This window comes from Tyto alba, unplaced genomic scaffold, assembly GCF_018691265.1.
Source record: "Tyto alba isolate M040663 unplaced genomic scaffold, T.alba_DEE_v4.0 Super-Scaffold_3, whole genome shotgun sequence".
NCBI classification, from domain to species: domain Eukaryota; kingdom Metazoa; phylum Chordata; class Aves; order Strigiformes; family Tytonidae; genus Tyto; species Tyto alba.
In genome coordinates this window covers 9,588,186-9,599,136 of record NW_024881304.1, presented here as the reverse complement: position 1 = coordinate 9,599,136, position 10,951 = coordinate 9,588,186, and the positions used below count along the sequence as shown (strand labels likewise).

At 70.8% G+C, this 10,951-nt stretch overlaps 1 protein-coding gene across 1 annotated transcript; it reads right to left on the bottom strand.

Moving 5' to 3' along the window:
- Nucleotides 1–326: 326 nt before the first annotated feature.
- LOC116965548 (laminin subunit beta-2) lies at nt 327–10,883 on the bottom strand. The gene is made up of 33 exons (XM_042799550.1): nt 10,682–10,883; nt 10,361–10,524; nt 10,120–10,255; nt 9,874–9,947; nt 9,602–9,790; nt 9,462–9,525; nt 8,346–8,548; nt 8,137–8,257; nt 7,513–7,701; nt 7,241–7,420; nt 7,052–7,164; nt 6,864–6,943; nt 6,647–6,782; nt 6,312–6,467; nt 6,073–6,200; nt 5,873–5,990; nt 5,571–5,763; nt 5,352–5,495; nt 4,995–5,226; nt 4,755–4,918; nt 4,447–4,671; nt 3,670–3,884; nt 3,472–3,568; nt 3,026–3,398; nt 2,770–2,954; nt 2,451–2,692; nt 2,179–2,382; nt 1,943–2,087; nt 1,410–1,617; nt 1,184–1,325; nt 905–1,081; nt 674–833; nt 327–579 (listed from the first exon to the last, which is right to left on the bottom strand). Exons 1-33 carry the CDS (start codon nt 10,722–10,724, stop codon nt 443–445), a joined length of 5,337 nt encoding a protein of 1,778 aa, XP_042655484.1. The 5' UTR covers nt 10,725–10,883; the 3' UTR covers nt 327–442.
- Between the last annotated feature and the right edge of the window lie 68 nt (nt 10,884–10,951).

Genomic DNA, 10,951 nt, shown 5'->3' with positions numbered 1-10,951 from the left:
CTTTCCTCGCTCTGGCGGCGCCATGGCAACGACGCGCGCCGTGACGTCATCGCGGCGCCTGCGTGCCCAAGGGCGCCACCCGGCCGGGGGGGGGGGGGGGGGGGGGGGGCTGCCGCCGCGTTCCCATGGCAACGGGCCGGGCCGCGGCCTGCTGCGTGGGTGCGGGGGGGCCCGGTCCTGCTGCGTGGGTCCCGTCGCGCCCCGTGTCTGGCCCCACGGCCAGCCCTTGGCTCCGCGGTCCGTCCCCCCAAGGGCTGGCAGCCCGGGGAGGCCGCTGTGGGGACACCCCGACGGACGCGTGGGCGACGGGGGCAGAGGCGAGGCAGTCTTGCTCTGTAGTTTTATTCACGCAGCGGGGTGCCCTACCCTGTCCCGCTGTTGGGGGGCAGGCAGAGGCCGGGCGGCGGGGAGGGTGGCGAGGGGTCCGGGCCCCTCCCGGGGATCACTGGCAGGTGTTGTAGATCTGGACCTGCTGGTTGATGGTGGCCAGCACCTCCCTCATCCTGGCCTCCAGCCCCCCGAGCTGGGCCGCCTTGGCGTCCAGCACTCGCTCGTTCCGCTCGTACGCCTCCTCCAGCGCTGCGGGGAAAGGGGGAGCATGGGTCAGCCCAGCCCACCACCCCCCCCACACACACACACCCCCCCACCCCCAAAACCCCCGCCCCGGACTCACCTCGCAGACGCTGCAGCTTGCCCTGGGTGTCCCGCAGCAGCCCGGCAGCCTCATCCCGCAGCCGCTCTGCCCGGCTGCCCGCCTGCCGTGCGCCCTGCGCCCGGTGCTCCACCAGCTCCTGCGCCGTCCGGTACCGGTCCTGCAGCAGCCCCTCCAGCACCTACTGGGCAGCGGGGACGATCAGTGGGACCCCCACACACACTCCCACACCCCAATCACCCGCTCACCCACCTGCTTGGCCTCGCCGGCTCGGTCCCGCGCGGCACCAGCCGCCTCCTGGGCACGGGTGGCTGCCAGGCTGTTGTTGGCGCGCTTCACCTTCAGTGCATCCGTCTGTCCGTCCAGGAGCCCGATCCGCCCCGCGGCACCTGCCAGCTGCTGCTCCGCGCTCGCCGCCTGCGCCTGCATCTGGGGACCGGTGGCGCGGAGGATGGGCACGGGCAACTTCACCTACGCAGTGGGGACACGCCCGTCCCCACAGGGCTGAGGTCGTGGGGACAGGGACCTTACCCCGCTGAGGGCCCTCTCGCTGTGCTGGATGTCACCGGCGGCGCGGCGCAGTGCCTGCTCGGCCATGCCCTGGGCTTGTCGTGCTTCATCCAGCGCCTGCCGCACCGCCTCGGCTGTGCCCCGCACCCCCTCCGCCCGTGACCTGTGGCCAGGGCGGCACGGCCTCAGCACCAGCCTGGGATGGGGGTCCCTGAAAAGCGGGGTGTCCCCACGTCCCCAGGCTCACCTGGCCCGCTGGGCATCCTGCAGCAGCTGCCCAGCCTGGCGCACATCACCAGCTGTCTGCTCCAGGATGGCGTCCACGCTGGCCAGGCTGCGCACCCGTGCCTTGATCTCCTCAGCCAGGTGGTGGATTTGGGCCGGCGAAGCGGGGAGCGACAGCTCCAGCACCCGGCTGGCTACCACCTCGATGCTCTCGGGGTCGGCCCCCTCCTCTGCGGGCGGGAGCTGTCAGTGTGTCCCCTCTGGCACCCCGGGGCAGAGGGGACAAGTGGAGCGAGGGGCGGTGAAGGACAGGGGGGAGCCGTGGGGAGGGGGGCGTGGGGCAGGGCAGGGCAGGGGACGGTTTGGGGGGGGGCATGGGATGGTTGGGGCAAGGCAGGGGCCGTCGGGTGCTGGGGTGGGACAGCAGGACAGCCCACATGCAGTGTGGGGACCATGCAGTGCGGCACAGTGCAGGGTCAGCGCGGTGTGGTGCGGGTGTGGAGCCACACAGCGCCGGGCAGAGGCGGCCAGCCCCTCTGGCACACCAGCACTCACGGCTCAGGAAGGCTTTGACTTGGCTGATGAGCTCCCGCAGCTCCTTGTTGGAGCTCTCCACGCGGGCCCTGCTCTGGTTCGCCTTGTCCAGGGCTGCCTGCGCCCGCAGCCGGGCCTCATCCGCCTTCCCCTTGGCCTCAGCCACCTGAGCAGGAGCAGAGACCCTCAGCATCAGCCCCGAGGGCTGAGGGCATGGCCATGCCACCCACTCCCACCAGTGCCCATGCGCCACACACCTTGTGGGAGAGCTGGGCCACGTCGCTGGCGGCTCGCCGCAGCTCCTCCTGGGCATGGCGTGCCCGGTCCAGCGCGCTGTCAGCCGTGGACACAGCCCCGCCACAGCTCAGACCCCCGCAGCGCCGTCCCCCATCCTCATCCCGGCACCCGGCTCCCCCGCAGTGGCTCTCGGCACAGGGCACGTCACCCGCCACACCGCACACCTGCAAGGCAGCGCGGGCTCGGGGTGGCTCCGGGCACCAACCCTCGGGGTCCCCTCCCCACGTCCCACCTTCTCGTTGAGGGGGTGCAGGCTCAGCGCCCGCGCCCTCGCCACCAGGTCCATCAGCGCCCGCCGGCTGGCTGCGTTTTGGCGATTGAAGTCGTCCCGCCGGCTGGCCAGGAGCTGCTCGGTGCGGCGCCGGGTGGCCACTGAAGTGCTGACGGGGCTGGGCACAGCGCGGGTGGAGGCGTCCGCCCGGCGCTCAGCCTCCCGCGACTCCCCGTGGGACTGGCGGATGCTGTCGTAGGCGCCTGGGGGGCAGCGGGAACACCATCAGACCCGCAGCCATGGCCCCACCGCCCCGGCCTGGCTCTGCTGTGCGGCTCACCCAGGAAATTGGAGGTCTTGAGGGTGTGGAGCCGCTGCTCCAGGTCCTGCAGGCTGTGGTTGAGGGCGCGGGCACCCCGGTCCACCGCGCTCAGCACGTGGCTGGCGTTGAAGTTGGCGTCCTGGGTGGCCGTCAGCTCCCCCTCCAGCTGCGTCAGCCTCTCCGTCGCCTCCTCGATCTGTCGCCTGCAAGGGAAAGGGGTGACAACCCGCCGCTGAGGCCACCCCGGGAGCCGTGCCCCGCGCTGGGTGCTCACCGCAGCCCCTCCGTGGCGTGCGTCAGGTGGGCGGCAGCGGCGGCGGTGGCATTGCGGGTGGCCACCACGTTGCGCACGGTGGCCAGTCTCTCCTCCAGCTGCCGGAAGGTGCTCTCGAAGGCACCGGCAGCCCCGGTGTGCTGCAGGAGGCTGACCCGCTGCGCCAGCTCCCGGGTGCGAGCGGCCAGGTCCTGCACCACCCGGTCCCAGTCCCCGAAGCATGGGTGGCAGGGCTGGCAGGCGGGGAAGGCGCCAGCGAAGCCCCGGGCGCACTGGTCACAGCGGACTCCGGAGATGCCGGGCCGGCAGTCGCAGTGGCCGCTGCTACGGTGGCACTGGGCGCTGGCAACACCGCGGGGATCGCAGTCGCAGGCTGCGGGGAGAGTGGTGTCAGGGTGCTGTGGGGTCTGCCCTCTGTCCCCCCCCCCGCCAGCACCGGCTCTCACCTCGGCACTGCTGCTGCGGGTTGCCCCAGTGGTGCTCCTGGCAGTCGGCACAAGTCCGGCCCCCGAAGCCTGGCCGGCACGAGCACTGCCCCGTGAACTGAAAGACACAGCGTGGCCGAGGCTGGCACTGCTGCCGCAGCACCCCCAGCCCCATCCCGTCCAACCCTCCCCCCGTCTCCCATCCCCGTTGCGTCTCACCTGGTTGCAGGCGGGCGTCAGGGCGTGCTGGGGGTGGCAGGCGCAGGGCTGGCAGCCCTGCCCGCTGCCCAGGTTCCAAAAGTTGGGGCTGCAGCGGTCACAGCTCTGGCCCTCCACGTGGGGCAGGCAGTGGCACTGCCCGCTGCGCCTGTCGCACTGGCACTGCTGGGGTCCGCAGGTGCTGGCGTCGGTGCCCAGCGCGTTGCAGGAGCAACCTGGAACCAGATGGGCACTGAGTGGGGACGGATAGGGACAAGGATGGGGGCAGGCTGAGGACAGGGATGGGATGGGGATGAGATTGGAGTGGAGATGGAATGGGGGTGCAGATGGTGTGGGGACACAGGCAGGGATGGGATGGGGATAGCAGTGGGTGAGGGGGGAGGCAGGATGGAGACAGAGTTTGGGCAGGGATGGGGTGGGGACTAGATGGAAGTGGGATGGGAGCAGCATGAGGACTGCTGATGGGGATGGGGTGGAGGTAGGCCAGTGCCAGGATAGAGATGGGATAAGGATGGGATGGGGGCAGAGTCAGGGTGGCAGCAGGGATGGGGTGGCAACGGGGACAGGAATGGGCATGAGGTGAGGCTGTAGATGGGAGGGGACAGGTTGGGCATGGAGACAAGGATGGGGCCACAGTGCCGGGGCTGGGCAGAGGAGAGCCCAGAGCAGGGCAGGGCTGCGGGGACCCCACAGCGCTGTGCACGAGCAAGGGCAGCCATGGGCATGCACGGTCCCCAGGGCCCCGGAGGCAGGTCTGGCATGGCCGTGGGTACTCACGCCTGCAGCTGTGCCGCGTGGCATCCCCGTAGTAGCCAGGCTGGCACTCGGCGCAGTGGGGTCCTGCTGTGTTGTAGAGACAGCGCAGGCAGCGCCCCGTGCGCCGGTCACACGCCTCTGGGTCCGTCACGTCGATGTTATCGTGGCACTGGCAGGGCAGGCAGCGCCCACCGGGCTGCAGCGGGTCCCCGTAGTACCCGGGAGCACACTCGTCACAGCGGGGACCTGCCGGCACAGAGCGCTGGGCAGTGCCTGGGGATGGGGGGGATCCCCTGAGGGCACTGAGCGTGCCAGCAGCGGGCACCCACCTGTGTACCCGGGGCTGCAGTGACAGACGACCTGCCGGGAGCGGCCGTCCTGGTAGCAGGAGGCGGCAAAGTGGCGGGGGCTGCTGGGCCCGTCAGGGCAGGGGCAGGGCCGGCAGTGCTGCCCGGAGCCCAGCGCCGGGTTCCCAAAATGCCCGGCCGCGCATCTGCGGGCAGGAGGTCAGCGGGGGCCAAGGGCTGCCGGCAGCACCCTGTCCCAATCCGGGCACACACCCCGCTTACCTCTGGCACCTCTCGCCGTCCGTGTGGTCGCGGCAGCGCAGGCAGCTGCCCGTCCGGGGGTCGCAGTCCTCGGCGTGGCCGTTGCACTGGCAGGGCCGGCAAGCGGGGAAGCCCCAGTGGCCGGGCTGGCAGCGGTCGCAGCGTGGGCCGTGGGCACCCTCACGGCAAGAGCACTGCCCCGTGGTGCTGTCGCAGACGGTGCTCACCGACCCCTCGCTGCTGCACTGGCATGCTGGAAGGCACGGCACCCATGGTGTCTGCCCCCGGGCTGCAGAGAGCATCCCTCCCCGGTGGCCCCAGCCCTGGGGTGCCTGGGCTCCTCTGCGGGCTGGGCCAACACAGCCTTGCAGCACCCACCTCGGCACCCGCCGGGCCCGAAGCCGAAGGTTCCTGGGGAGCAGCGGTGGCAGCGCCGTCCCACGACATTGGGTTTGCACCGGCACTGCCCGCCCTGCGGCTGGCACTCGGCGCTGAGCGAGCCCTGGGGGTCGCAGAGGCAGGCTGCGGGCAGAGAGTGGGGTGAGCGGCGGCAGCGGCTGCCGTGGGGCGTGGGACGGGGCGCAGGGCCGTACTCACGCAGCGCCCCGTCGTGCAGGATGGCCGAGAGGCTGTGCAGGAGGCTGGAGCAGGGCTCGGCCACGGGCGAGGGCCCCGCGGCGTGGAAGGGCTGGGCGCAGCGGTACCGCTCGAAGGTCTCCCGGCGCTCCATGGAGCTGGGGTCGCCCGCGTTGAACATCTCCAGTGAGGAGTAACGCGGCAGGAGCACCAGCTGCGGGGGGGCAAGTCAGCGGGACGTCACTCCTCTCTCTCCCCGTGTCCCCTACAGCTGCATCCTGACCCCCTCAAGGGTTGGTGTCCCCTGTCCCGCCGCCCCTCACCGAATCGATGAGCACGCTGGCGGTGGGATCCTGCCGAGCAGCGGCACAGTCCAGCTCCAGGCGGAGGGTGTAGGAGATGCCCCGCTCCAGGCAGACAGGCTGGGGCAGCACCACGTACCTGGGTGGAGGCAAAGCAGAGCACGGGCAGCCGGGTGCCTCCCGTGAGCTCCGGCACAGCCCGTTCCCAGCAAGGCGCTCACCTGGCACCGGAGGGGAGGCTAGTGGAGATCTGGTCGTCGGCTGGGATGGTGTTTCCGCAAGGGCTGCTGGCGGAGACGGGGCTGGGGCGCAGCACCCTCACCCTCACCTCCTGCCAGGGCTCTGGGTGCTGCCAGCAGAGATGGAGCCGTGTCAAAAAGCCTCACCATCCAGCAGTCCCCACCACCACCTCCCAATTGGGTGACACAGCCCATCGCCGGCTTCACCATCTGGTGCTCACCTGGGGCTCATAGCGGATGATCACGTCGTACTCGGTGGAGAAAGGCACGTCGCTCACGTGAAACTCCACCCAGCCACCTTCCAGCATGCGGGCAAAGCCCGTCCCCGTCCATGAAGCTGGGTGGTCTGTGGGGGGCTCACGCTCCACTACCGAGCCCTGGTGCAAGGTGGGGTTGTGAGATGGGACCCCCAAAATTGCCTTGGCAGGCAGGCACCGCTCTGCTGCGCTGCCCCAACCGGGCAGAGCGGTACCTGCTGGCTTGAGGACCCTGCAAAGAGCCACCCGGTGCCCTGCTCTGCCTGATGCCCCCACTCAGGGACACTTTCATCCCTGACCTGATGCAGCCGAGCATCCTCAGCCTCGTAGGTGTAATGGTCCAGGTTGATGCGGTAGAAACCAGGCTCCACCTGGCCGCACTGTCGTCCCACCACGTGGCTGCGGCACTGGCACTGCCCCGTCTCCACAGCACACCTGACACCCCGGCAGCACCATCAGCCCCGGTGCCAGCAGGGACGCCCCTCACCCCGTGTCCCCGCGAAGGTTCCCACTCACAGGTTGTCACGGGCACCTCCCACGTCGCAGTCGCAGGGTCGGCAGCCCGGGAGGTCGTGGCTCAGCCCCCAGTGCTCACGCTGCAGTGGGTAAGGGTGTCAGGGAGCGCCCGGCTGCGGTGCCACGGTCCCGAGCACCGCGCACGGCCCCCGAGCACCGTGCACAGGGCCTGGCGCAGCCCCTCTCACCAGGCACTGGTCACAGTTGCGCCCAGTCACCAGCCGCTTGCAGAAGCACTCGCCGCTGACAGGGTCGCACCGGCTGCCCGCGGCCGCCGTGCCGCGGGGGTCACACTGGCACCCTGTGCAGAGAACCGGCAGCGTCCAGTGGGGCCGAGCCACGCGCCTGACCCCACGGGGTGCCACCCCGGTACCTACGCTGGCAGCCCTGCGGATTGGCGGCGCTGAGGCCGAAGAAGCCGGGTTTGCAGCGGTCGCAGCGGGGACCGGCCACGTTCTCCTTGCAGCGGCACTGCCCCGCGATCAGGCCCCGGGCCGGGTCGTCAGCGCCGTCGCACAGCCCACCGTCCAGAGAGCCCTCGGGGTCGCAGTTGCAGGCTGGGGGTGCAGGCGGGGTCAGTACGCTGACCCCCCCCCCCCCGACCCACCCCACGCAGCCTGTCCAACACCGCGCACCCCTCGGCACCGACCTCGGCACACCGCGGGGTCTCGCAGGTCCTTGCTGGGGTCCTTGTAGTAGAAGGGCTTGCAGAGGTGGCAGCGGCGGCCCATGGTGTTGTGCTGGCAGCCGTCGCACACGGCCCCGCTGGCGTTCCCCGTGGCCAGGAAGACGGCCATGTCGAAGTGGCACCGCCGCGAGTGCTCGTTGCAGTCGCAGCCTGCGGGGACGGCACCGCGGCACGGCATGCGGCACCCCAACCCCCCCCGCCTGGCAGGCAGCGCCCCCCCACCCTAAACCTGGGGATGCACCACCTCCATCCCAACCCCTCCGGCCCCAGCCTGCAGAAGCCCCAGACCCGCATCCCGGCAGGATGCACCCCCACCCCCTCCAAATCGCAGCCGGCGGCACCTCGACCCCCCCCAAACCCCAGGCCCACGTGCAGCACCCCCAACCCCAAAACGTGGCATACGGGACCCTCCAGCCCCAGGCCCAAGCCACGGCCCCTGGGATGCTGAACTCTCCACACACAACATGCAGAACCCCAAAATCCCCAAGCACAACATTCAGGGTGGGCTCCGTTCCCCCAGCCCGGCGCGTGGGACCCCAACCCCCCCGGCACGTCACGGTGCCGGTGCCGACGCGGGGCACTCACGGCGGCAGGCGTTGGTGCTGGAGCCCTCGGCCGGGCGCCAGGGCAAGTCGTGGTAGAAATCCTCGCAGCGCTCACAGTTCAACCCCTGCGTGTGGTGCTTGCAGACGCAGCGCCCGTGCACCTGCCGGGACACCACGGTGAGGGGCTGCGGGGAAGGGGCAGCGCAGGTCGCCAGCTCTGGCAGGGCACGCGGGGCCGGCTCGCCGTACCATGCCGTCGGTGGTGGCGGGGGCCCGGCCGAGCGGGGCACACTCGGAAGCGTGCCCGTAGCAGAAGCAGTTCCCGCGCATCACCAGCTCGTAGAGCGCGTAGTAGTACTTCTCCCGGATCTCCCGCCGCGTGTCCAGCAGGTTGTCCCCCAGCGTGTGCAGCTTGGTGAGGTTCACCCGCAGGTTGGTGACCCGCAGCAGGTCTGGGGAGGGGAGAGAGACCCGTGTTGGCACGGAGCGGCCGAGCGATGTCCATGCGCGGCTCGGCTCTGCAGAGCATGGCTGGGGGGGGGCTGTGTGTGGGCACGGGGGGCTCGGAGGAGTTGGGCACGGCTCAGCTCGCCTCCGCACAGTTGGGCTGGGCTGTGCCTGGCATGGGGTGTCTGTGCAGGGCCGTGCACCATCGGGCTGGGCTGCGTGTGACTTTCTATGGCAGGGGTTTTTGGCACAGGGCCACGCAGGATTTGGCTCACACGCACGTGGTTGCACGTGGCCAGGCTGGGCTGTACGTAGCGGCGGTTGTTCAGCTCCTGTGCACGTGGTTGAGAGCCTCTGCAGGGGCCAGGGCCCTGCGGGCCCCCCCAGCAGATGCAGGCTGGGACCCCACCAGTGCGGAACAAGCACCCTGGGCAGGGGCATGTTTCTGGGCACCCACCGCGGAGGGCTGTGCCCAGAGGATGGTTGTGCCCAGTGGGCGCAGCGTGGGGGCCCCAGCAGAGCAGGACAGCTCCCCAGGACTGCAGCTTCCCAGCAGCCCTGCCCTGCAGATTCCTCTCCTGCTCCCAGCCTAAATTTAGCCCTTGGTGATTAACCCCCTGTGTCCTGCACCCAGCCCAACTCCTCTGCCTGTCACCAACCCCATTCCACACCGCAGCCACCACGCGGTGCTGGGCTCAGTTCCGGCACAGTTCTGACATGGCCATCCCCTTTCACTTGCCCCAGTGCAGCCTGACCTTTAGCTGCTCCCACGGAGGGGGGAGTGCAGGAGGGGCCCGAGCCTCCGCAGGCTGGAGACAACCCTGACCCCGCCGTGGGGCTCAGAACAGGGAGAGAGCGGCCAAAATAGCTGCGCCTAAAATAGAGCAGCCAGGCAGGATCCTGGGGCAGACAACTCACTCTGGATGGCGGGGCTGTAGGGGTCCCGGATGGGGATGGCGGGGTCCAGCACCCGGTAGATCACCTAGGGGGGCACAGCAGGGCAGTGAGGGGAGAGCAAGGGGTCCCCTGACCCTCCCGCAGCACTGCCGGGGCCTCACCTCCCCCTCGGTGGAGGGCTCGATGTCAGAGTAGCGGGACTCGCAGACAACATCATCGACGCGGCGCGGGGGTCCGCGGGGGACGTGGGGGAAGGAGGCAGCGCAGTCGTAGGCGAAGTAGCGGTAGACCTTCCAGCTCTGCCCAAAGTCAGCCGAGCGCTCCACCAGCATGGCCGCGGGGCGGAAGGTCTGCGGGACACCCAGCTGGGATGGGGGCCAGCCCCACAGGCTTCATCCCATCCCATCCCGGGTACCCACGCGCCAGGACCCACCTTGAAGGTCATGATGAGGTGGGTGAAGTGGAACTCGGCCTCCAGGTCCAGCTGGATGCTGACGTGCTCCACGCCTGGGGACGGCACGCGTGATTGTGGGGGAACACCCACCCATGGGGCTCATCCCCCCCACCCGGCCACGGTCCAGGGGCGCGTCCAGGGCCGCTGGCTGAGTCACACTTCCTCAGCGTGGGAGGAAGGGAAGAAGAGCCCCCCAGGGACATCCCGCTGCCCCCGCCCGCTCACCGTTCTCCGACTGCCACCAGGCTTTCTTGGGGCGGGGGGCAAAGGTGGTGACCACGTTCTCGATGCGGTGGCTGTTGGCGTTGGCACGGGCGTCGTAGGGCCGCCGCGAGTCACAGATGAAGCACTTCTTCTCCTCCTGCGAGTGGGAGACTTGGCGGTTCATGTCCCCATCCCCGTCTGATGCTCCCCCCATCCCCAATCTGGTGTGTCCCCCCCACCACCCCGTCCCCATCCCGCTCACCTGGAGGTGGCTGACGATGCAGTAGGGCTGGGGCCGGCGCAGCCCGCAGGTGGAGGTGGCACTGAGGCGGGGGGCTCGCCCCACCAGCAGGTCCCCGGTGGCCGGGTAGCAGCTCCCGCGGGCGCAGCCCTGGGGGGAGTCGGGGGCCGGAGCCCCCCCCAGCCCTGCAGGGCAGCGAGAGGCTGAGGAAGCTTGGGGGGGGGGGGGCAGGTGGGGGGGGGCTGGGCCCCTTCCGCGGCCACCCGGAAACAGGGCGGCGGGGCCGCGCCGGCCCCCGGTCCCCCTCCGGGCCCCGTTGGCGGCGGGGGGGCGGCGACTCACCGGCCAGCAGCGGCAGCAGCAGGAGGGCGCCGGGGGTCCGCATCGCGGGGGGCGCAAGGGGCGCGCAAAGGGGGGGGGGGGGGGGGGCGCAACGCAACCGGGGCGCAAGGGGCGCGCAAGTGGGGGCGTTCGGCAGGTGCCCGACGGTCCCGCTCCCGTTCCCGCTCCCGTTCCCGTCCCGTTCCCGTCCCGCCCCGCCGGTTCCCGTTCCCGTCCCCGTCCCCGTCCCGGTCCCTCCCGCCCAGGGCGGCGGGCGCAGCGCTCGGGGCT